The sequence below is a fragment of the Electrona antarctica genome, assembly GCF_951216825.1.
Source record: "Electrona antarctica genome assembly, chromosome: 19".
Lineage (NCBI taxonomy): Eukaryota > Metazoa > Chordata > Actinopteri > Myctophiformes > Myctophidae > Electrona > Electrona antarctica.
Window position 1 is genome coordinate 35,763,806 of NC_136800.1, and position 26,542 is coordinate 35,790,347.

The window sequence follows — 26,542 nt, forward strand, 5'->3', positions numbered from 1 at the left end:
TGTACAGTTGGAGGCCATCGATATTGTCCTTTTCTTTTTGCTGAGGTTTGTGTGATCTGCGCAAAAGGACAGTTAACCCATTTTGGGCGGGAACCCCTTTGTGTTTTAAACATTATGTTATAATTTAGCTATTGCTAAATTATAGCTCAAGCTCATAGCGCGCCACCGAGTGGCGCGCTACGAGCTTTGTAGGTCTGCTATTTTTGAAAAATCGTGAAAATATTTATTTCAGAAAACTGGAAGATTTAGAAGGATTTTTTAAAATGTTGAGGTCAGGCCTAAATGGGTCAAATAATAAGGGACAATATCGGTGGCACCCAACTGTATAGCTTACCACTAAATTCGGACACAGCGCTCGGTCATCATCATCTACAGGCGCAGGTTTCACGTGTACATTATTGATATATAAAACTTGACACACCATTGATTCTGAATGGCCTTAGTTGTCAGGTTTCCATGATCACAATTATTTTTCACCTTGGGCCGTGTTCCCCAGGAATGATGTGCTAAGAATTCTGCAGGCGTGTGCAAGAGGCAATTAGGAGTTTATGCACTCAAAGTTATTGATTTTCTTTTTCTTTTTTTATACATATCTTTAAACTGTACATACACATCTAACAAAATACACTATCTTAAATTGCAACATTGGCTTTTTTTTATTCAGGAATATGGATTATTGATATTTTAGGGGTAAAAAGCATACCAGGTTATTTTTCAATGATCAGACTCTGTTTCTATGATCAGTATCTTTGTTTGAACATTAGGTATGATATGTTGCTTTTTGTTGTTGCTGACTGTATAGCTCATTTGAATGACATACCTCTTTTATTCTCTAGTTACAGCACCTTTCAACCATTTTCATGTTGGCCTATAATTCCTTCAGAGGTTACCTGGATCCAATTGTAAAAGCTATTCATTGTTCATTGATATGATATGAGGCCACATATGTGGAATATATAAGATTCCCTGGGGAAAGAGTATGATGAATAAATCAACAAACCAGAAACACAAATACTGAATACAGTAATTGTACTGTAAATCAGCAAAATAGGAAACGTCCAAAATCTAAAGGAAAAAACCTATATAGGCCTATAACTTTGAATGTGAGGACTATCAAATATCTCTTTACTTGGACCGCTTCAACAGAGCAGGATGTGAACACAAGGAAGTGTGGAATCTAACATGGGATATAAACTCACTAGGCTACAGTGGAGTCATGGCTGCTGTATGAGGCAGAGACATGCATGGACTGATGGACCCTCACAGCTGTGGGGTTGAGACATGGACAATCACAGTGGAGTCACTGTGATTGTCCATGTCTCAACCCCACAGCAGCCCTGACTCCACTGTGATTGTCCATGTCTCAGCCCCACAGCAGCCCTGACTCCACTGTGATTGTCCATGTCTCAGCCCCACAGCAGCCCTGACTCCACTGTGATTGTCCATGTCTCAGCCCCACAGCAGCCCTGACTCCACTGTGATTGTCAGTGTCAGTGGAGTCAGGGCTGCTGTATGGGGCTGAGACATGGACAATCACAGTGGAGTCAGGGCTGCTGTATGGGGCTGAGACATGGACAATCACAGTGGAGTCAGGGCTGCTGTATGGGGCTGAGACATGGACAATCACAGTGGAGTCAGGGCTGCTGTATGGGGCTGAGACATGGAAGCTCAAAGCACAGCAGGAAAAGGTCCTGGACGGCGTCTACACAAGAATGCTACAAAATTACAAATGGCATGTGGTATCACATGGGCAGACCACATAAAAAACAGATACGGTCAGAGAGATTAGGATGAGGCTGGCTGGGCATTGTGTCAAACCCCCGGAACTGGTGGCAAACACACTGACACTGTGGGAACCAACACAAGGCAGCTAAGAAGGGAAAGAGGCGCACCAAAATGAAATGAAATTATTACTATATTTACCCAGGGTATCTGGGCTAAGCTCAAGAACTTGTTTCCAGCCAGGCCCTGCTCATAGAACACATTTCATCGTAGTGGTTCAATGCCTTGTTCAAGGGCACTTCAGCGGTTGTAATTTTAACGTGTCGGACCGCTGATTCGAACTGGTGACCTTCCGGTATCAAGACCGCTCCGCTATCCGTTCGGCCACCGCTGCCACCACCTATGCAGAAAGCAGAGCTAACGACACTGCAGAGCTCAAGCCTGATTATGAGACTGACGTTTATCTGCTTGACCCATGCAGTACATACATGTTGACACTCATATGTGTAAGCACATACTGATACCCTTGATAATAACATGACCATCGACTTTATTATCACTTGCAGTGATACGAGATGCATGTTCTATTCCTATTATTTCTGTTCTTTTCCTTGTCTCATATCTTGTGGTCACGTCATATTTGTGTCCAATAATGTACACTACATTCTCTATGTGTGTAATACATTTCAGAACCTGGTGTGTGATACTGCCTGGTGTCATCTTGTTCTCTGAGCTAGTCAGTCGAGTCAAATGAACCATCACTCACCACCCTTGGTTAGACGGATACCCTTAGGACCACATGGATCATGGGCAACTAAATTCACAACAGTGATAACACTGATTTCTATGAAAGTAGAGAGAGTGATAAAAAAAACTATTATAGCTTAGGATAGGTAGATGTAAAAGTTTCTGCAGACTTACATTTAGGCCCTGCATTGTATGAAGTAATTGCGTAGTGTAGTGTAGATAATCCTGTCTACTATAAGTTACATGAAACTTTACATTACATCACATGTTATCAATGCATTTTCCTGGGTTTGTAGATATAAAACATAGCTGGCTGTGTCATCATTGCCATAATTTTAAAAGTGTTCAGTAGCTGAACATTCTGATATTCTGAGTGCAATCATTGTCCAAGAACTATACTAGAGAATAAGGTCTGGGGAGTCGGGGACCCCCTGGAACCCTTCAAGGACCCTGAAAGTTAAAAGGCCTATAGCTTCACAATCAGTTTAAGTTAACCCTATTTTATACTTTGGCTCTAAATTTAACCGATCTACAATCAGATTGACAATTTCGAAAAATCTTGAGGAAAAATAAAATAATAAATTAAGACACATCTTATCTTATGGGGGTCCCTGGAAAAACTATTTTCAGATGGTGTCAGCTACCAAATACATAGATGGTGGTCCTTAATTGTCATGAAAATGTTTCAGAAAGTAGGCTACTGACAACAAAAAGGCCCTAAATGAGGAGTGTGGTAATATCTCAAAACCCCACAAGGGGTCGGTCAAAGCTCACTAGATCCTCATTCAAATAAAGTGTCAAATAGTTCACTCGTTGAATTAAAATCAAAACGCTAAGTATACAGACTATATATATATATTTTTTTTTTAAGCCCTGTGAAAGGGAAAGAGTTTGTTCTCCACGCTAGAGAGTAATCTCCCTCCATTATAAAGTGCGTTTAAGGTGTTAGCTCAGCAGTTCTAGGGCTCATCATCTGTGTGATCAGTGAAGGGTCACATTATCCACCTCGTCAGTCGACGGGTGCGTGAGCGTGTGGAGAGAAATCTAGGAAGTAAAACCATTCGACCAGGACCCGAGGAAATCTCATTAAGGAACTTCTTACTGTGATTTATTATATAATACCGGTAACACAGGATATAGACAATCCGCTGGCGAATTGCGTTTTACGCATTTTACATGAGGAATATAAACTTACAGTCTGCTCACGCTCACCTTTTCGGGAAGCACCAGCGCACAGGTGAACTTGTTTTCCAAGTTGTATCCTACTGCATGAACACAGCGAGGTGTAGCCTACATACAACAATAAGTCTTCCTTGTTGTGAAGAAAGTTTTAATGTTGTGAAGTGAAATGAATTCTCTACGTTGGAAGGTGAGTAACGTTATTACTTTGGCTGTCTTGTCCTGTTTGTTAAGTTATGTCATACGATGTCTCGTGGGAAATTATTGGGAAATGTGGGAAAATTGCGGAAAGGCAACCTACGGTATGGTATGTATGGTTATTGGTTATGTATTAGTGCCAATCACCCAAAATAGAAGTTAAACGTTTATTTAGCTTAATTTTGTATTTGTTCCTCCTTTTCTTTTCCCTTTTCTGGTAAAGTAGCTTTTTGTTTCACTTTAATAGTAGGCCTACATACTTTTCATGACTCGCCCTTATTTTAAAAGTAGGCTACTGTTGGCGATATCATAGCATGTAGCCTATATCTAGTCTACTGTATTCCATATGGAAATGCCATGCAATCTATGCAATACATGCAGTCTATGGAATATCAGCCATTATGCGGCTAGTAAGGAATTAAAGTATATCAGCTGCTTCATCTTTGATTAGGCTGTCTGTATTTTAATTAATCAATTAATTAATTCATATCAAAGTAAATATTGATTTACTTCAACCTTTTTTTTTTCTTCTTAAGAAAGTTGAAATTATTTCTAATACAAGTCACTCTCTCCTTATTGTTGCCTAGTGGACACATGGGCAATGAGGTATGCTGAGGCCTTTCTGTGCATGTCAGGATGAGCGCTACAGATGGGGGACAGAATGGACAGCATGTTCTACAGATCTACTTCGGGCTGTCCCAGGACTGCACCATACAGGCCACCACTGGGGACACTGCATCCAGTGTCATCCAGAATGCAGGAGCCGCCCTGGGTGTGGATATGAGCCAGACTTACAGCTTGCTGGAGCTCAGGGAGAGTGGAGTGCAGGCAGTGGTGCTGGAGGATGGGGACCGCCCCGTGGAGAAAGTCCTCCTGTGGCCCACAGAGGCCCAGAAACCACACCCGCAGGACCAGGGGTACTATTTCATCCTCCAGAGACAGGTCTGTGATGGAGGCACCCAGGTACAAAACAGTGGAGAGGAGGAATACGACGACCTCTGCACCCTCCCCACCTTGACCGATGACAGTATCGTAGAAGCCTTGCGCCAGCGTTTCTACAAACACAAGATCTACACGTACGCCGGTGGCATCCTCATCGCAGTCAACCCTTACAAGTGCCTGCCCGGCTACTACAACCCCAAATACGTCAAGATGTATGAGAAGCAACCGCTAGGCAAACTGAGTCCTCATATATTTGCCATAGCGGACGCTGCCTACCATACCATGCTACACAAGCATGTCAGCCAGTGTATTGTCATAACAGGGGAGAGTGGCTCAGGCAAGACCGAAAGCTCCAGCTATCTGATCCACTGCCTGACTGCCCTCAGCCAACAGCGCTACTGTAGTGGGGTGGAACGGACCATTCTGGGTGCAGGCCCGGTACTAGAGGTAGGTTACTGACACAGAACCGGCTACTTGTAAGTGCACTGTTAAACGATTTTCTGTACTAGGACAGCAGTGGCTCCAAAGGAGCCGAAGTGGCCAATTGGGAGCTGGAAAGTTCTTGTTTGGATCCCTGGTTCCTCCTGGCTTTATGTCAAAGTGTCTTTGAGCAAGCCACTTAGCCCCTAACTGCTCCCGATGAGGGCGGTTCCTTGCATAGTTGCCTCAGCCATTGGTGGTTTGTGTCAGTGAATGTACACACTTTGGATAAAGATGCTATCCAATCCAATCCACTTTATTTATATACACATTTCACAAGTGCTGTACAGAAAGTTAAAAGCTAGCTAAAACAAAAGACACCAACAAACCACACAGTAGAAAAGGACACACAACAACAAAGCCACAGAAAAGCACAGAACTCTCAAACGGAATTAAAAGCCAAGGTGTACACACTGTACAGGTGGGTCTTAGGGCGAGATTTAAAAGTCTCGATGGTGGGGTGCTATAGATAGAGTTGTAGGCCATATTTTGCCATGCTGATATTTGGTGGTGAAATGTTGTCTTCTTGTCTACAGGCAAGCATTCGTATTTGCAACATAGTCTACTATGGCCTTTAGGTAAGGTCTTTAGTGAAATAAGAGGGTCTAAAGCTAAGACTTTACTGTACATACTGTATACTCCAGCCACCACATGGCACACATTGTTTTCCTTAAAAATAGCGCATGGGTGGCTGTGCATAGCAGTGTCTGCTAACAATAATGAAAAGGTCATGTCTGCAAACTTGGTTTGATGACTGGGTGGTCTTAACCACAGACAAAAAACAGGAAGGGAGAGGGACTACATGCTAAAACACTGAACCATTGTGTGACCAACCATGTCAGTTAGTTTATAGCAGTCCCATATCTGTGACTGTGCCGCGATGATAAGAAATTGAAGGTCACATCTCTTATTTGTGGGCCTTTCTTAGTTTAGAGATTGGTTAAATGTTTTGCTGTTCATGTGTTTAGAGATTGGTTAAATGTTTGCTGTTCATGTGTCTGTCAGACACGTGAGTTTTACAAAATGTGCGGGCTACATTTATGTCTCAAGGAAGTGCTTATTATTCTAAATCTTTATCAACATCTTCCATTTGTGTCTGAAGTGGATTTACAACATACAAGGGATCAACAAGGGATCATAACTCACAAGAATTCACCGGTTCAATATGTTTTATGGAAAGAACAGCGTAGTTGTTTTGTGCTCTGTGTAGTCATTTAGTGTAGTGAACAAAGCCAGTCATCTATGTGATATTACAGTATTTAAGTATGTACATTATATTATAGGCCTACTGTACGGTAGGCTCAGGCTGTAGGAGTTTTCAGAGTCACTCAAATCAAAAAGCTGACATCCAATACACAGATGTTGTGTTTTGGCACTAGCTGGCTTGGCTAGTATGATCTATGCAAGGCTTATGGGGGAGAATGTGATATCTAACGGTGGGGTAGGCTGCATTAATGAAATCCCTTTATATTCTGATGATATTGTTTTTTTCAAATGTTTGTGTTTGTTATGTAGAACAACACATGACTGATGCAGTGGCAACCGCCCACAGCCCCACACATCAGCGTTACTGTCCACACATCAGCAAAAAAAAACCTATATCTACATAATCCATAAAGACTGCACAGTCAGAGACAAGTACAGCAAACAATGCATGTGTTTCCACTTCCAGTGTATTTGGGGTTTTAAATAAATGGTCATAATATAAGAAATTATTTTAGAAGGTCTCTATTTTTTCAAATTGAATAGACAATAAATCAGGCAAGCGAAGCAACAAAGTACGGAAGCGGAATGCACCTTGCATCTGTTCAGTATGCTGAGGCAGCTGAGCACTAGAAGATCAGCCAATAGTAGTGAATAGATACTGAATGATTGATGAGAGAGGGGGAGGGGGGGGGGGGGGGCTGCAGTGCAGTGGCTCAGGAGGTAGAGCTGCCGCTTGGGATTGGAATCAGAAGGTTCATGGTTTGATCCCCTCACCCTATGTTGGTGTCGAAGTGTCCTTGAGCAAGACACGTAACCACTAAAGTGCTCCTCCTGATGAGCAAGTTGGCACAGTGTAAAGCACTTTGGATAATGCAAGGCGCTAATATGCTGCGTAATATGCGTTGTGTTTGTCCTGACACTTAACACTGCTTTTTTTTTTCCAGTTTCACACAGTCTGTCAGCAGACTGTCTTGTTATCACTTGTGTTAAAACTGTCAATGACTAACTGGGTTAACCACACGAAGGTCTTTTCTGCGTTTTGTATTCAGGAATCTGATTCAAATATCATTGTGTTTGAATGTTATGGACGAAAATATAGGCCAACACATTTCTCAGAAAAATGCCAGCACGCTCTGTTCTTGAGAAAATTACAGTGTTTTTGGTTACACACCCCCTTTGCCATAGTGCCTTGTTGTTGCTGGGGCCACTTTTTAGGTCACGGGATCTGATAAAGACCTAGTAAAGGGTATGTACATATAGGGCTGGGCAATGAATAGAAAATATACCGAAACTGACATTTCGAACGAATAACTGATTCTTGTTCATGTACTTTAATTGAAAAACGGAGAAGCAGTGTGTTTGTATATGTGTGTGTGTGTGTGTATATATATATATATATATATATATATATATATAAAAAAATATATAGATTTATTTTGTATAATTGCCTAAATTGATGAGACTGATTAACCACTTAACCCTGTATTATACTTCATTGTACTTTGTGTACAAAATATCCTATCTACAATGTGAGGTGTGGAGGTGGTATGCATGGTTTAGCATCAACCAAACGATACACAGTAAAACACGGACTGTGTGTGAACTTAACTCTGGGGGTGTAAAAATAGAAACTCACCAGAGTGAAAGTAACACTACAGATTTGCTGCGAGCCTAAATCATTAGGCTGGTATTCAAATGTACACAGCACTACCACTACATATATTTCATGGAACAGAGCAGGATTCCGACAGCCTATCTGTCTTTCTAACCTTTTACACACAAAGTACTTTGTGGCCCCACTGATCACACGCCCCTTTCTGATGGTCTCGCCTGCTTCAGAGAGAGAGAGACGTGCTTTGGACGCTTTCTATCGGCGTGAACAAGTCTGACTGGTTTGTCTGAATAACCATCAGCTATCGCACCACCGACCGGTCTCACTGGCTCCTTGTTTTAGCTCCTCCCCCCAGTCAGCGTGGAAAGGATTGAAGATTAGCATAGCTGGAGGAGATGGATGGGCTTATTGTCTTGGGTTATTTATTAAATGAATAGGAAATGGGGAGCATTGAAGATAAGTGGTCCGTGTGGCACGGCAATTAGCCTCAAGTGTAGCCAGCAGGACCGTTCAATAATGGAAACTCTGCTGAAGAGGCAGCAGGATGTCGATATTGGATGGGGGTTGAAGGACTGTTGTCAGACAAAGGATCTGTTGATGCCCCTTTTGTGTGTTTTAGCTATTTTACTGTACTTCTGCTGTCCTCATTTCTCACCATGAGTCATATCAGAACATGATCCTTTTAAAAAAAAATCTTAAATAACAATGGTGAGGCATTTTCCTTAATTGGGAATTCAAGTGATATCTCATCAGGAACCCAGGATTTGTAATTTGGTATGGTATGCAACGGACTTCATCGTAAAAGTTGTGGGGTTTACAAAAGCATCTAAACCCCAAAATAAATGGGAAATAAACCAAAAAACTTTGTCAATTTGTATAACAGAGTTTAAGCAGTCACAGAACAAGTTTTGTAATGCGACTAGTAATGGGAATGAAAGAAATAACAAATGTGTGAATGATGCATGATGTGAAATTACATGCACTGAAAAATGGCCACTGGAAAATCCTAACTGGAACCATTTGAGTCCAAGACATTAGACATGTGACCGTTGCCACATGTCTAAACTCAGAGCACTGTGTAATGAATCAGTACACTAATTTAAGACATGTGGCAATCACTGCAGCAAGTGTCTTGTTTATGCTGTCATTGTGAAAAACCAGGAAAAGAAAACAATAGCTGGGCGTCATCTTAGTCCGGTGGCTATGGGCTCTGGTTGGCTGGTTCCTGTACGAGGGGACGAGTTAGGCTGGGGGATGAGTTAGGCAGGGGGAAGCTAAACGGGGAGCTCCACAGGCGGGAATGTGGCAGCAGGGCGTTGGCTAGGAGGGAACCACCACCACCTCCACACAAGAGTAGAGAAACAGTAGATAGCAGAGAAACGGCAACATGTCAGAACAGGTTCAGTACAGTCACTTGGCAATCCTACAGAATCACCTGCAAATCAAGTCCTTTCTACAATCTGTCTTTCTTTCTATTTTTTTCTCATGTTCGTCTCTCTTTGCCTCTAACTACCGCCCTCTCCATCTTGTTCTCTCTACTTCTGCTTTGCCTCCTGTGTCCCTCTCACAAACTGACACTTTCTGTTCCCCCTTTCTGACTATTTCCCCATCACCTCTCTTTCTCTAGTCCTTCTCCTTAAGTAGCCTTGCCGAGCCATGAGGCCCATAGGGCAGGAGCCTATCTCCTGTTTCTGTAGCGTGAGGCAGCTTGATGTACAAGTACACCCCCTGGACATGACGCTAGTATGTCGCAGCAGTATGTCCTTCTCCTTCCTCCCCCGTTATCCTCACTGTGCCCCATTCTGCTTCACTTCTCACAATTTCTGATGCACATGGTGGAAAATGGAAACCAGGCTTGCTTACGACAGTGGCCCAGTGGGAGGAACATTCCAATACCTGCCAGACAGTGATAGGATCAGCATGCTGACGGGTTCTCTTGACTGTGTAACATGCGTATGCATAGTCTTGGCCTGTTAGGACAGGACCCCGAGAGCACAGCCCACACTGCATGGAATGGTAGAAAACAGATGCTGCTGACGTGGGCTTATTTTGGGAAGATGTACATTTCTCTCAGCAGGAATGTCTTCAAATCCCCCTGCCCCCTCCACCCCAAGGAGTGAATCCTACAATATGCTCCGCCCTGCTCAAAAAATGGATTGTGGGTGGAGTGTTTTGTTGTCAGGTTGCCATTGTTTACAACTCAAACTATGACTAGTGCACAACACTGCATGTTGTTAGGGGAATGTCTGGGTCTCACCTTTCTCTCTCAGCGGCTGGTGTTGATTTCCCGTATTGACAATGAATTCCAACAATTTCAGTACATGGCCAGTGGAACAAGAATGTGCATACCTGTTAAATATATCTCCTGGCTTCAGTGGCTTGATTTCATTGCCAATGCCTATCTCACTGTGTAGTGTGTAATCATCCAAATGATACGATTCCGTTTTACAGGCATAAAACTACTAAGCACTCACTCCATTGTGGGTTATCCAATAGATATTGACAGTAATGATTGCCTGGAGCAATCATTAGTGTATTTTACTCTTTTTTTTCATAATATGCTTTTTGGTTGCCCAAATAAGCAAGTGGGTTATTAGGGTTTTCCCCTCCTTTTCTTCCTGTTTTTAGAGACTGGGAAGCAACCATCTTTTGTTTACTATTCACACAACATGAACATATCTGTCCATAAACACATCCTTGTGCTTTGCTTAAATCTGCTGCATTCAGCTCTCCTTACTTGCCTGTCTCTCACTAGACAATAGCTACCTAGCATGATTTGGTATAACCTTTGTTCGGAAAAGCCAGAAAACACCACATGGGAAGTTTGGAATTGGAAATGCATCACATTTGATGCTTTTTTTTTGTTTTTGTTATCAAATCTTTTTGATAACAGACAAAATAGCACAATAAAACATGTTAACACCAAGAATGAATAAAGAAAACAAAACAAGTAACACGTACAACAGCAAAAGAAAGGAACACAAAAACAAACAATCCCACCCACCCCTCCCCCCGGGACCAAAGATGCCACAAAATGTACACCTGCGTCAAGACGCAATGGGAGAAAATACATTAATAATAATAATAATAAGACTAAATCATGTCCTTGACCAAATCTGCAATACCAGACCAAATATTAATGTTTTCCTCCTTCGCTCTGTGTAATCTTGCGGTTGACATTTCCAGATAAATGATATCAAGAAAGGTCAAAGACCATTGGCGAAACGTCAGTGTATGGGGCGGTTTCCAGTGTGAAGCAACCATCTTCTTTGCGGCCGTTACGCCAGCAAAGAAGACACGGATACGGGTATTATTGAATGGGATACATCGTTTAATATGAATAGAGATGGGGAGGGTGTAATGTTAATTTGTAAAATAATCGAAAGATTAGCAGCAACCAAATTCCAAAACGTGAGAACACTCGGACACTCCCAAACCATATGAAAGAATGTACCTATGGTGTTCGAAGTGCAGAAATTTGGGATTATTTAAAATCCTCATAGCACACAATCTACGGGGGTCAAATACGTCCGATGAACAAAATTTAGATGAATTTGTTGATGATCAGGATTCCTAGAAGACAGCATAACATTAGACCACAGTCCATACTGTATCCCAGCTCCAATCTGGATCTAGATTTGGTATGTCATTCCTCCATACAGTGTCAACAGGCAAGGTCCCATAACTAGATTCTAATAAAGAAGCATACAATATGGAAACAAAACCTCTTGATCTAACGTCACAGATAAGTCTATGCAAAGGGTGCGTCTGCCATGGAACCCCATAAATCTAATTTGTAAATAGAAAAAAAGAGCTACCAGGCAAGTTAAAAATATCACATAAATTCTGAAAAGAACGTAAACCATTGTCATCAAATAAATCACCCAAAGTATGAATCCCCTTGGAACTCCATCTGGGAAAACGAATAGGACGTTCATCCAAAAGCAAACCATCATTGTTGAACACTGGGGAAAACAAATTCCATTTCAAATCAATCTTGCCCAATCTTTCAGCCGCTCTCCACACTGTTACTAACTGAGAAACGATTGGTCCAAAGCGAACTTTGCATTGATTATTCGATATATTTGAGTAGATCAGATCTCTCAATTCAATAGGATGAACCAAACTCTCCTCAAGCTCTCGCCAACAGACCTTTATAGTTGAGTCGAAATATCTTAAAAGGGGGCGAAGGGTGAAAGCCCAATAGTATAATTTGAAGTTAGGCAACGAGAGACCACCATCAGCTCTGGCCCGCTGTAACAAGGAAAGTTTGAGACGTGGGCGTTTCCCATTCCACACAAATTTAGATATAGCAGAATGAATCTTAGTCCAATACTGTGATGGCGGTGGCAGTGGGAGCATAGAACTCACAAAATTAACCCTAGGGAGGACATTCATCTTTATGATTGATACTCGAGCTTGAAGAGAGTTGGGCAATGACGACCATCTGCCTAAATCGAGACCAATTTTATTCAAAGTGTCACCATAATTGTTTTTAACAGTAGCTTGAAGAGATGGGAACACATCTATGCCAAGATATTTGTTCACTACTGGGATTATGGGTGGCAGAACAGCAGATCTCATCTCCTCATTTAGCGGCAAAAGGGCCGATTTTGTCCAATTAATTTTGTAGCCTGAGATGGCACTCACATTTGATGCTTTTTAAAATCTTTTTTTAAATCTCCCCTGAAATGTACACAATTTCAACCCATCACTAAGTTGAAAAATCTTTTTAGATCACACAAGGCAGAGCACATGAAATATGTGGCAAATCCAATCGCATGTGAATGATGTCTTTCCATTAAAAAAACAGCCATTTAAGTAATGATGTTAACATGAACAGTGGCTGAGTTCTCTGCTTGGTTGGTCATTCAGAATGGGGAAACAAATAAACCCACTGTCCTGGTTTGACTCTGTGACTCACTGACTAAGAGCGCATACCACATAAATAAGGCTATGGATATTTTTTGCAGCTGACCTTGGTTCGAATCTGACCTGGTGCGCTTTACTTCTTGTCTGAAGTAAAGCAAGAAGTCAAAATACTTTGCAACCACTACATGCAATTGCTAGTTGACAATTTGTCGATTGTCATTTTTTAGTACACTTTAGGTTTGCCTGCCAGTATGATCATTTCTATTTGGAGAAGTGAGTATGTTTCCAGATGCAACTGATTACGGACGTACTGCATGTTTGTGTGTGTGAAATGTGTTGTTAGAGACTCTGGCTTCTGGCTTGAAGAAACTTAAATGCTGTGGCATTAATGTTTTCCTGCCACATGGATCGCTATTCAAAACGAAGGTCATTCATTGCTTAGCTTTTCTCACCTTATGTTCCAGCCAGTTATTCATCATCATTAGTGATAATGAAACATATATATATATTTTTTTACATTTGATTACTATTGTTGTTGTAAAACAACTGTGAGAACAGCTGGTCATGCTATAAAGTTTCAGACTCAGTAAAGTAACATTTAAATAATTGCTAGAGATCAATTGATAGGTGTACACTGTAGTAGTTTCACTAGTTTGCGATATTAGCAGCAGGCAGGCAGGCAACAGTGACACAGAATACCTTTGGCCTGGCAGAGATAATAAGTGTGCTAATAAATCACATGTTAAAACAGCCAGTTTTAGGTTCAAACCAAGTGCTTTTGCGACCAAGAAGCAGTGATACGTGTCTACAGTGTACAAGGCTGTCCTGTTCCAACACCTGGCCATGATTATGGCTGGTTATGGCAGCATCATCCATATCATATGAATGTAACTTTGCAAATGCAAATTGGTTCACAGTTTGACTAACTGATCCTCACAGCACATGTCACCCGTCTTAGATTTCTCGGCATGCAAAGCCCATAACCATCCACCACTAGAAATAGTTTATTTAATCCATCTCTGAAGCAGATATTTTACGATGTTTAGTTCAGTCTGCCAGGAATTTAAGGAACCTGCTTGAAAATGTGACTGCTTATTCTGCTGTGAAATAATGTTCCTTATGTTATAAACAGGCCTTTGGCAATGCCAGGACTGCAAAGAACGACAACTCAAGCCGCTTTGGGAAGTTCATCCAAATCAACTATCTTGAGAGTGGTGTTGTAAGAGGGTGAGGCACTGTTTATTATTTTTCTTTCCAAAGCAAACCCATAGAGACGCATGCCTTTGGAAATAACAACAATTTCTCTCCCCCTAAATTTACATTTGTATTTTTGTTGATTCTGTTGAATCTCACTTTACCAGAGATTAAAATAGGGTGCATTTTGCATCCCAAAACGTTAGTTACGTTAGTTTATAGTTAAGGGACGCAATGAAACAACGACCTCTGCATCCACGGGATGCACTACTGTACTGTTTTTTTTATCCTAGTTTATTTTGCTAGCTTTAGTTATAATAATCATTTCTTCTTCTGTTTTCTACATGAATATAACCAATATAACCATATAAAATGAAATGGGAGTTAAATGCTGCAATTTGTAAAAATGGCAAAATATGACTCCTAACGTTGTTGAAGTGGGACTCATCTAAAAGACCCTGCATCCCGGGACTCATTACATTGAAAACCTATTTACATTCACTGCTTTACCAAAAAACAGATGAGGGTTTTATCAATTATTGACATTGTTTATCTTGTCTTCCTCCTGTTTGTGTTCTTTCACAGGGCAGTGATTGAGAAGTATCTGCTGGAAAAGTGTCGCCTGGTCTGCAGAATTCAGAATAAGAGGTATGAACAAGGACAACTAACCCATAAACCTATCTGCTGATTAAAAAATCACACCTGTGTGAAGTAAGTGGTGCAACTCCGTGTGGGGGTCCCCGGAACTTCCAGACCCCCAGGAATTTGGGGAAGTTCCAGACCCACAGGAACGCACCCGAAACGGTAGAGAAATGACAGTTACCGTGTGGGGGTCCCTCTACTGTACCCTGTACTGTACTGTCACTGTACTGTACTGGCACACCCGAAATCACCAGTTAATATGTGCGTGTGTTTGTGTATGTGTTAGGTTGCGCACAGGTGGTGAAAAACAACCATGCTGTTTTCGTGCTCAGACGCACCCACCCAGCCAGCCACCCACCCACATAGTCACTTAAGGAAGTGGTTGCACCACTTAAAAAAAGAAAAAATAATAATTACATAAACTTTCCAGAATCAAAGCACTCACTGTGGCAATTAATTATGTTCATGCTTCCTTCACTCTTATGAACTTGAACTAGTATAATGAGCTCGTCCTGCATGGAAAGCAGTGGTTCCACAGTCATATTTCATATCACGATTATCACGCTATCCAGAAATATAAGTTGATCACATGATCTCCTCATCTCAGTAAGATTATTGGATGACATTTCTTTTTTTCTTTTTATGATCAGTACTTTATTTGGATTTCTTTACAAATACAGAAAACAGAAAAAACGAACCACAACAGAATACGTGCATGGACATTATGCATGAACACAGAAACATAATATAAAACAAGGATAGACAAGATAAACAAATAAAAAATACAAATAAATCAAATTAATAATAATAAAAGTTTAAATTAGTTTACACGACCAAACACGCAGCATCATCAACCGTATCATATGTATACTAATACAGTAAACAATCAAAAGGGCATTGCCTGACCATGGATCACATCAAGGACCTGCAACATGACTGAGGAACACGTTCCACTTCGAATCATATTTATCCAAATGATTATTCATTTAAAGGATAACCTCTCCAAAGCAGCCACAGTACCAAGCTGAGTGAACCATACATGTGCTGGAGGCAAAACCTCAGACTTCCATTCCTTAACAATGATTTTATTGGATGACATTTCTGACATCTAAGCCCTGATTGATGACCATTTGTCCCCCTCTGTGACATATGTAGCAACTTCCATGTGTTCTACTATATGCTGGCGGGTGCATCCAAAGAGGAGCGCAAGGAGCTTCAGCTTCTACAGCCACAAGACTACTTCTACCTCAAGGAGGTACACTTGATCCTCACAAGTTATTTTCCCCATCTACTGTAATCATCCCTTCTAATGGTTTCTGGCATTCCAGGACAGACCCTTCTGTACCATCACTGAACGTATTTTCTGTTTATTACTACTGAATAAACATGCTATACTATATTGTAGAAATAATTTATATCAGAATAGAGTGCTAACCTTTTAACAAAATGTTTTGTTTTAACCAAAAAATATCACTTATCCTACCTTTTTTTTAATAAAGCATCAAAATCAGTTTAACCACTAACCCCTTTTTATACTTTGACTACGCATTGTGAGCTTGTTGATCTGATATTTTCGAAACATTTAGAAAAATCTTGAATGATTTTAACAACACAAATCTTCTCTCTCTCTGGAGGCTCTTCTGAAAACCTTTTCAGATGGGGGTCTGTAGCCAAATCCATTTCAATGTATGGGTGCTTGACTTGAAAACTATACTATCTCAACATCTTTTACCATCTGTTTTAAAAGTATGAATTGCATCCATGAATCTATCTCTGCGTCTGATAATGTAATAGTAATTTGACTAAATCGTTGAAAATAATTTGAAAACGTTTCTATACTGTTGCTTTCAGTGAAATGCACCAAGCTCACAGACACATTCCTTGTATGTGCAAACATTCTTGCCAATAAAAATACTTCTGATATGTCTCCACCCTCTTCAACTCTTGTCTGCTATGTCCTCATCTCACAGGAGAACTTCCACTTGGAAAATGAGGAGAAACTCAAACATGCCTACAAGAAGCTCCATCAAGCTATGGAGATGGTTGGCTTCCTGGCCTCCACCAAGAAACAGTGCGTACAGGTTTTGATGTGAAAAGGAATTGATCTGGATGAAACCTCCTTATTGCCTTTAGAAACAAGGCTACAAGAGATTGTGTGAAATGTTCATGAACTGTATACATTGTATCAGATAAACAATATCTGTAAATACGTGTTATAACCACTTAATACCTCTATACTTAGTTGGTTATATTCTTTCTTTCGTCTACTCTAAGACCAAATCTCTCTTTTGGAGGGAAAATTAATTAATAAATTAATATTTTCAAGTTTTTAAAACATACAACCACACAAAACACACCTAATGTTTTTTAGCCCATAGCTCACAACGCGTCGCAACACAAGGCGGTGTAGTTCAGCTATTGTGATTGGCCATGTTTGGCTGATGTTCCCCCCCCAGAATATGGATGCTGGGATTGAAGTGGTTAAATAAGTATCGAGTATCATCATTATGTCACAGTTAAAATGTTTGCAAGTCAGTTTAATTCAATGTTTGGTGAGTGACAGCTGCTTGCTACCCAAACTGTCATGATGCAGTAAACACCCTCCTTAACTGGTTGTCCAAGAATGTTAAAACAATGTAATGAATGTTTGCATGTCCCGCTTGTTGCAGTTCTAATACAATGCACATGACCCCCAAACAATCCTTGCGGTTCATCTGTCGGACATTGTTTACGAGCACGTTGCACACGGGTGCCAATTCCTACGAGCTGTGCTTAATCAACCCTGCAAAACGTAGCAGAACGATGTACTGTATTAAAATGTACCTGCTCACTGAAGTGCTCTTCCTACCCTCTCTGTTGGTGGCAGCAGCAGGTCAGGGCTTGTCAAGTCAAACAGGAGAAATATGCAGCAAGCATATCAGTGAGCCTGACTGCCTCAGGCCATGGTGTGTGTATTAGGGAATGCAGCGCATTGTTCCCTACTGTAGTTCTCCCCCCTAATTGAGGAGCAGTGTTGAAGCCATTAGAATATTGTACACCTTGACCTTGGAATGGTGTGTGGTGTGTGTGTGTGTGTGTTGCAGGATATTCTCTGTCCTAGCTGCCATTCTGTACATCGGTAATGTAACGTACACGTCCGCAGAGGATGGTCACGTCCTGGCGGTTGGACCTGATGATGTTCTGTCCAAGCTCTCGGACCTGCTGCAGGTACTTTCACGAAAAGAAAATCGCCACACTTACATCCTATGTTACTGATCAAAAGTATACTAATAATTAAACTATTGCATATTGCATGATTTTGTATCATCTAGTTCAGGGATTCCCAACCTTTCTATTACCACGGACCGGCTGACAGTTCATAAAATGTTTGCGGACCGGCATGGCTGGGGGGTGGGGGGCAGCGGTGCGTTACAGTCGCGCATCATCGTACCAAAACACGGAAGACGGTTGTCTGACCTCAAGTAACCTACCCGCTGCTATATTATTATATCACATAATGTTATATCATTGATCCTGGTGACGCACGGTTATAGAAAACTTGGGATTCCCTTCCCGCGCACCAGTGGGACATGTCCCACGTACCAGCACAGGTACACGTACCAGCACAGGTACACGTACTAGTGGTTGGGAACCTCTGATCTAGTTGGTCTACAGATTCATATGATGTGCAGTTGTGCACAGTACTGTGTGTACTATTCAATGATGGGAAGCACTTTCACTGCTTGTAGTTAACCCAGGGGTTTCAGTAGCAGGTTGCTGGTAGTTCTTCAAAATCCCAATGTGTCATTAGTTACTCAGTTCCTTTAATTAATTACAGGAACTTCATTGAACTCCATTTTCTCAACTACATTAATTAGTACATCAAACTATGGTTTATTTCCCTCTAGGGTAGCTTTGCTTTTGATGAACCTCTTTTTTTATGTGTGAAGTAAATGGTACTGTAGCATATGGAACTATGCTTTCCCCAACACTATATTTTTCTCTACTGTAGGATTCTTTAGACTGTGTCTCTGTATTGTAGGTCAAAAAGGAAATGCTGGTGAAAGCTTTGACCAAGACGAGAGTGAGCTCTTCTGATGAAACGCTAGCTATGCCGTACACACAAAACCAGGTACCTGAACTGAAACTTATCACTGATGGAATGAATTTGCTCCTCTTGGGCAGTGCTGGATCAGACCAGAGTTTATATTCATAGCACTTTGAAATGTGATTTGTTGTTGTGTTACCCACAGATCACTGCAGCGCGAGACTCCTTGGCCAAGTCTTTGTACAGCGCTCTGTTTGATTGGATCGTCCTGCACATTAATCACGCCCTGCTTAATAGACGAGACATGGAGGAGTCTGTCTCTGTAAGTAACATTCTAATCTAAAGCATAAGAATGCACAAGTTCACTATCAACTGCTGCGATTTCCACCTTTGAAGATCTTGCGTTTTCTTTTCTAAGGAAGATGGCCTCTTGAATTAACTTTTTAAAATTAGTGGCTGTGCGCAATTGCTGGCTGGCTTACAAATTAAGCTGCAATCATTTGCAGGATTTTCTCAAATCCTAAATCATTAGCACCCTAAAGCTTCAAAGTACCAGTATTGGCATTTTCATTTGTTTTACCTGCCAACTGTGTGTGATGTTTTGTGTGCTGAGAGAGACAATTAGACATTGAAATGAAATCATAATTTCCTTAACCACAAACGGTTATTATGGAATTTGCTTCCAAAACGTAATAAGTACATTTACATTGACATGAATATCTTCATCTTTCAGACATACTGCCCTGATTATAGAGAACGATTTACACATGCCCATCAAATATTTGACTGGTAGAAAAGTGTATGGAATAGAAATGTTACCATACACCAGCATTGCCGCTTTTCCCATCAACTAAGCCCACATATCTTTCCAACAACTGATCATGTCTAATTTGTCGGGAGCGTTGGTGGTCACTAATATGGTTGGTGATAGGATTTGATTCTGTTTTGTTCCAGTGTTTGTCAGTGGGCATCCTGGATATCTTTGGATTCGAGAACTTTGAGGAAAACATCTTTGAGCAGTTCTGCATCAACTATGCCAACGATAAACTACAGTATTACTTTAACCAGCATGTCTTCAGACTTGAGCAGGTGAGTTGACTTTCTGACCTATCTCATTAAAAGGACTTTCCACTCTAGTGTGGAAAGCCCTCGGCACTTCTGAACTATTTAGCCCCAGCACGTTGGATAGCTAAATCATTCAGATCTTTTTCTGAAAGGTTAGTTTGAAGATGAAACGAGTAGCTGTCCATTATAGAGATGGGTTATAAACTGAAAGTAGTCATTGCTACCCCATAGATGGGTTGGTGGAGGTCTGGCAACCCACAGCGATAATGTACCATTTCTTTGTTTGCCAAAGACGAAGGACGAGAGAGTTTCGAGACATCTATAATGTATGCACCAGTGTCAGCTAGAGCAGGGGTTCTCAACGTTTTTGGCCGGGGACCCCCGAAAATGCTTTGGCAACGTCTCGAGTCGGGACCCCCGCCCCGCCCCCGATATAAATTGACTGCTACAATAACCTTAATAATAGAGACAATACACCATAAATAAATACTGAAACCAGATAATCATTAGGGAAGGTGTGTGCATGTACTATGTGTACTATATGTAAACTCTTAATTTCCATTTTCAGTTGCATAAAAAAAAGGAAAAAAAAGTTTCTTTTCCTTTTTTGTTTTTGGTGAAAATTATTTGGGGACCCCCCCAAATAATTTGGCGACCCCCCCGAGGGGTAGCGACCCACGGGTTGAGAATCCCTGAGCTAGAGAAACTCCTCCATTACAGTTTATCTGATGAATACATTTTAGCTGATGAATTAAGTGAATCTGGATTCTGATGAAGAGTCTGTCTGCGTTCTTCATCGTAGGAGGAGTACCAGGCAGAGGGCCTCGCCTGGCATAATGTAAACTACACTGACAACCTGGGCTGTATTGAGCTGATCAGCAAGACACCAACTGGACTGTTCCACCTGCTGGATGAGGAGAGCAAGTATGTGTAGTTGAGTGATGCCTCCACTGGCTGCAGTGAATCTCTTCTGCCCCCTTCCTTTACTTAACATTTATGTAACATGTGGAAGGACCACACCCACACAAGACACTTTGTAGATCACCCAGTCTTCCCTGCAGTCGTGAATATTTAAATGGAATAGAATGATTTGCATGCATAGTGTTGTACCTTTTGTAGCTGCGACCAAGCTGCTAGTAAAAGCCACTCTTGGTCGGTCCAAAACCTTCAAGCGCTGCCACAATACAAAATTATTGAGGGATATTTCGGTGTTCCGATTGGTCAAGACAGCATGGAACATGTCATGTTTTAAACCCTAGATCTAAATGTATATTAAAACACTTATTTATTACACATTGCAGTGATGTTAGTGGAGGATATTGCTTGCAATCTCACGATAGATATGTATCACGATACAGAGACCACAAAACAATATATCGAATCGATATATCTCGATTAAACATTTATTCAAAATAATGACCATGATGCACAAATGCAATGAAGCACTTTCAGGCCCACAGAGATATTTAAATTAAAATAAATGTCTAAACATCCTAACAAACACTACAGTCTGGGAAGGGAGTGCATTGCAACTTGCAAGGGGGGCTTTGATAACGTTAAACAGAGGTACGTTTGGCAACACTGCGTCACCCAGATAATTCATGCCGTTTATTGCTGTATCGATACAGCAGCCTCTCGATCGATTCACCTATCGTCTGGATTTTCGATCGATATATTGCCATATCAATGAATTGAATGCACCACTAAGTGATGTAAATGTGTTTTCAATGTAATGGGTCCCAGGACCCAACAGTGGTCTTTTAGTCATTTTATGAGTCCTACTTCAACGACAGTAAAGTACATTATTGCATCCCAGGACCCCCGGAGGATGACATGATTGCATCCTTTCTCAATTTAGTGAGTCTAAGGATGCAGGCTATTTGCATCACTGCATTGCATGTTATACAGTCTGTACATCCTATCTCCCACAAAACTAGTATAGCTGCTGGTGGTTTCAGTTTATCACAAATTGCGTGCTTGTTCCAAAAGCACTTTACCCTCTATGTGTTACTTTAAGACACACACCTATGCTTGAGTCAGCCGCCTGCTCTTCTGCAGCAGTTAGCTGTTCAGTGTGTTGCTCAAGGACACTTAGGACATGATGCCAGGGGGAGCGGTGATCGAACCAGGAACCTTCCAATTCCCAGACCACCAGCAACCACTCTACCTCCTGAGCCTCCCATATGTAGCATAATCCTCCCTCTCTCTGCGTTCTATTATGATATTCATTACACTGTTGAGTGAGAGCAATCAGTGGAAACACAATTTCTGTTGTAATTCCAAAAGGAAATAGGATAGGATATTTAAATAAGTGATTGTCAGAAAATTATAAAACAAGCTCTGAGGAGGCCTACAGCAACAATCAGCATCTATATTGTATGAGACGCATTTCTCAACCTGTTGCACTGTCTATATAGTGTATATACTTAAGACTCTAGAAGTGTATTATTGATCCAAGCTACAGAAGACTTTGTATACTATACAAAATATGGTGAAAGTGATATTGTGGTTCTCTTTTCTCCTTTCCTTAGCCGTCCTCAGGCTGAAGATGGCACCCTGTTGGACAGGTTTAAACAGCAGCATCAAGACACCCCCTTCTTTGTGTCAACCACAAAGATGGAGCCTGCCTTTGTCATCCAGCACTTTGCCGGGAAGGTCAAATATCAGATCAAGGTGGGGCTATTGGTGAACACTGGAGACATTTCTAATGAAGGACGTGGTGGCAGATTAATCTGCTATAATTATGTTACGTACCAGCCTTCAGCTTTGGTATTTGCTCTCTGGACGACAACCAGAATCTACAGATTCTGCTATAAACTGTATAATAATGATACAATTACAGCTTGTACAGAATTTGAAAGGTTGCAGCTTTGAACACCCAAGACAGACACGTCAAAGTATGTGTGGCAGTTGACCCCCAATTTCTCTAGTGGTGCTGCCTAGTGACCAACATCACCCAGTTCCATCACCCAATTGTGAATACTGTATGTGTAATTGATTGAATTTAAGCATGACTTGACACTATTTGACCGCTTACCCTGTTGGTGGCTGGCTATACTTCATGCTGCTTATTCTGCCGATCTCACACCTTTTGTAAGTGTCATAGCCGACTCACCCAGTGCATATAATATTATTATGCTCAATACATACTTGTTGTCTAGGCTTTTAGTTACTGCACTCGACTGTGAACATGTCAGAACTTCATTTAGCTTACAGGCATAATATCTTATGCGGGAAAATACCTGTTTTTTTACAGCATCAGTTGTAGCATCGGCCCAACTTGGCCAGCCCCGGTCTGTGGCTCTGACACATTTTGGCTTTCAATATATTGGTGAACAGTTAAGACAAACTCAAAACAAATTTTAATAAACCTGCTTTGTTATGACCATAGCACAACCTGATAACCAGTTTTACTCCACTACTAGGCTCTACTGTGTTTCACTATTCTCTTTGCTAAATCATCTGTGAATGCAGTCAAGTGGAATACAGAGTTGACACCACAACTATAACATAGTTACAATGGTGAACTATATAGTTATTGTTATAGTGCTCACTGCTCAGTGTGGACCCTAACCCTAACTCATGACATCACAGGTAGCCCACATGACCCCCCTCGATAATCCAGCGAAATGGAAATTTGATTCACCCGTTGCATCATTTTCAATAGTGATCAGTCAACATAGAATCACATTCAGCTTTATTGTCAAATCACAGGTTCACAGGTGTAAATAAAAGGGTGAAATAAAAATAATTGTGTGCATATAGAACATGAACATGAACAAGAACATAGAGGGTAGAAAAAAAACAAGAATGACCTGTGTATCATTAACTGCCAGGTGAAACGAGCACTCTCCGTTGTGCATCCCCCCCCCCCCCCCCCTTATTATTTTTGCGGCTGTTTGCGTTAGTTTCTGACGTGCTTTTGTTGGTTCAATCACTGTTTTGTTCTGTAGCTCCAGTTGGCTCATAACATTAGCCACTGTAGAGTTATACTGCACGCCGTTGCCATAGGCGTTGCAGAGTCTGGGTTAACACTTCAGCGTTGCAGCCTTTCAGGGCTTAGGAGGTACTCCCATTGGCTTAGGTGGCATTTCAGAGTATGGGTTCAGACTCGGGGCAGCCAATCAAGACTAGGTCCTCAAAGCCAACCCGAGCGAAAATAGGCCAGGCTTCACCTGGCAAAAGAACTTGAAGTGAACAGTGAGTTCAGATCTGCTGGTAACAAATCACTCTGGATAAGCATGTCTGCTATGTGGCAAAATTGTATACTTGAAAATAGAGCATTATCTAAGCAAGCTTTCCCTGGATAATGTATGATTTAAAAACAATACATATACATGGAACATGTTATGCAAACTCAAAGTCAAGTCTTCTCTCTTATAGGATTTCCGTGAGAAGAACACAGACCACATGCGTCCTGACATGGTGGTGCTGTTGCGAAGCAGCAAGCGGGCGTTCATCCGTCAGCTGGTTGGCTCCAGTCCGGTAGCGGCATTCCGCTGGGGCATCCTCAGAGCCACTATCCACATCATAGCCATCTTCAAGGAGCTCGGTCGTCTGAGGGCAGAGTCAAGTAGGAGCCTCATGTTCATGATTCTTCCTCCTTGTCTATTTACCTGGAATTCTGCTTTGTATTGTTCTTGGATGCTCTCTAGACCAGGGGTTCTCAACCCGTGGGTCGCGACCCCTCGGGGGGTCGCCAAATTATTTTTTTTAAATTTCTATTTTCACGATTTTTCAAAAATAGCAGACCTACAAGCTCGTAGCACGCCACTCGGTGGCGCGCTATGAGCTTGTAGATCTGCTATTTTTCAATAGCTAAATTATAACATAATGCTTAAAACACCAAAAGGGGTTCCCGCCCAAAATGGGTTAAGGTTATTGTAGCAGTCAATTTATATTGGGGGTCGGGAGGGGGCGGGGCGGGGGTCCCGAGACATTGCCAAAGCATTTCCAGGGGTCCCCGGCCAAAAACAGTGAGAACCCCTGCACTAGACTAGGAGACTAAAATTAACAACGTAAATGTGTTTACTTTGTTGTGTGCTTCCCTTCATCATTACTCGTTTTTCCTTTCTCGTACTCCTCGCTGGTCTGTGTTCTTGAATTCTTAGGCATGCTTTGATGTCCAATGTCTCAACAGATGCAAGCAAACGCCGCAGCAGCCGAAAGCCCCTGGGTTCCATAAGGAAGAGCAGCATTGCAGTGGACAGGTTATCAAGGTACAATCAATACACCTTTTGCCTAAGGCTAAGCTGAGCCACCCAATATAATAGTTAAATTATACAATCATGCATGCACATTCACAACTCCTTGCCTTTCGTCCCATTCATGATCTTAACCCATTCAGGCCTGACGTCGAGAAAAAAAAAAAAAGGTTTTCTAAATCATGATTTGAGGCACATTTTAACGATTTTTCAAAAATAGCAGACCTACAAGCTCGTAGCGCGCCACTCGGTGGCGCGCTATGAGCTTGTAGATCTGCTATTTTTCAATAGCTAAATTATAACATAATGTATGTAACCACCAAAAGGGGTTCCCGCTCAAAATGAGTAGTTAATACATACAATTTATATAGCGCTTTTCAAGGTACTCAAAGTCGCTTTTCAGAACAGAAAAATACAAACTATTTTATTAGAAAAATAAACTAGTTCGTTTTATAACAGTATGGGTGTCAAGTCACATGTTCATAGAAAAAATAAAAATAAAATCAGATTTTAGTATCAGTGACTGAGGTAAACAAATGTACTGTATGAATCACAGAGATCGTGGGCAGACATAATGAAAAGACTTATTATTGTGCAAAACATGCCCCTTCAAGACAAAAGAAAAACATTTCCTCCCCTTCAAGTCCCAATTTAGAAAAGCCAATTCCCAATTCCCCAGCCTCTCTACAAGTACTCCACCTCCCCCCACAATCAGTCATTGGGAGGGTGAAGAAAGCCTCGAGAAAAATAAACTAGTTAAAAGGTTAAAGTTCAACTAGAAACCAAAAGGTAGACAAACAAGGTGTGTGGTGAGGGAGGGGGATTTATGTAGGGAACGCAAGTCTGAAAGGGTGGGTTTTGAGTGCTTTTGAACGTTTCAAGGTGAAGGCAGCTCTGATGTGAGTTGGGAGTGAGTTCCACAGTGAAGGGGTGGCCACCGCAAAGGCCCTGTCCCCAAGTTCACCCAAAAATTTATTATTTTCTATCAATTACACGCCCCATGAAGCCTTAAATTCATTCTTGACGCATTCCTAAGCCAATAATTTGATGACCGGCGGAGACTCAATGGAGACTCTGCAAGTCTCAGCCGGATGCACCACAGTGGATTCGAACCCACAACCTCTTGTGGTGTTTGGCAGGGACTTACCACTGCGCCACCAGAGTACAATTTATTTTTAATTATTTGATTGTTTTTGTTTGTTTGCTCTACCAAGGTGAAATAGTGTTTCAAAGAAACCATAATCAGCTCATCAAGGTGTCTCTCTGATATTCACAGCACCAGCCTGACACTGGATTTCTCCTTTGATCGCTCTGATGAACATCCTCTTGATGTTTTTGAAGACATCTTTGCCAGCTATGAGAAGAAGAAGTATGTGGAACATATGCTCCTGATATTCAGCTGTTGAAAACATTAATTTAGTGAATTTGATTTAGATGACATGCCACATCTGT

General features: G+C 41.4%; 1 protein-coding gene across 3 annotated transcripts in view; it reads left to right on the forward strand.

Annotated features, from left to right (window-relative positions):
• The first annotated feature begins 3,312 nt into the window (after window positions 1–3,312).
• Window positions 3,313–26,542, forward strand: part of LOC306943451 (myosin IXb) — a 40,512-nt gene continuing 17,282 nt past the window's right edge. Inside the window, exons 1-15 of one of the 3 annotated variants that reach the window (XM_079529807.1) lie at window positions 3,313–3,838; window positions 4,434–5,235; window positions 14,091–14,185; window positions 14,738–14,800; window positions 15,950–16,049; window positions 16,765–16,865; window positions 17,878–18,001; window positions 18,816–18,905; window positions 19,027–19,143; window positions 19,776–19,910; window positions 20,689–20,810; window positions 22,418–22,559; window positions 24,270–24,459; window positions 25,027–25,105; window positions 26,367–26,459. In XM_079529807.1, the coding sequence (XP_079385933.1) occupies window positions 4,483–5,235; window positions 14,091–14,185; window positions 14,738–14,800; window positions 15,950–16,049; window positions 16,765–16,865; window positions 17,878–18,001; window positions 18,816–18,905; window positions 19,027–19,143; window positions 19,776–19,910; window positions 20,689–20,810; window positions 22,418–22,559; window positions 24,270–24,459; window positions 25,027–25,105; window positions 26,367–26,459 (2,204 nt within the window). In that variant the 5' untranslated portion in view covers window positions 3,313–3,838; window positions 4,434–4,482. The remainder of the gene's footprint in view (window positions 3,839–4,433; window positions 5,236–14,090; window positions 14,186–14,737; window positions 14,801–15,949; window positions 16,050–16,764; window positions 16,866–17,877; window positions 18,002–18,815; window positions 18,906–19,026; window positions 19,144–19,775; window positions 19,911–20,688; window positions 20,811–22,417; window positions 22,560–24,269; window positions 24,460–25,026; window positions 25,106–26,366; window positions 26,460–26,542) is intronic. The other 2 variants (XM_079529805.1, XM_079529806.1) reach the window with 2 other exon arrangements.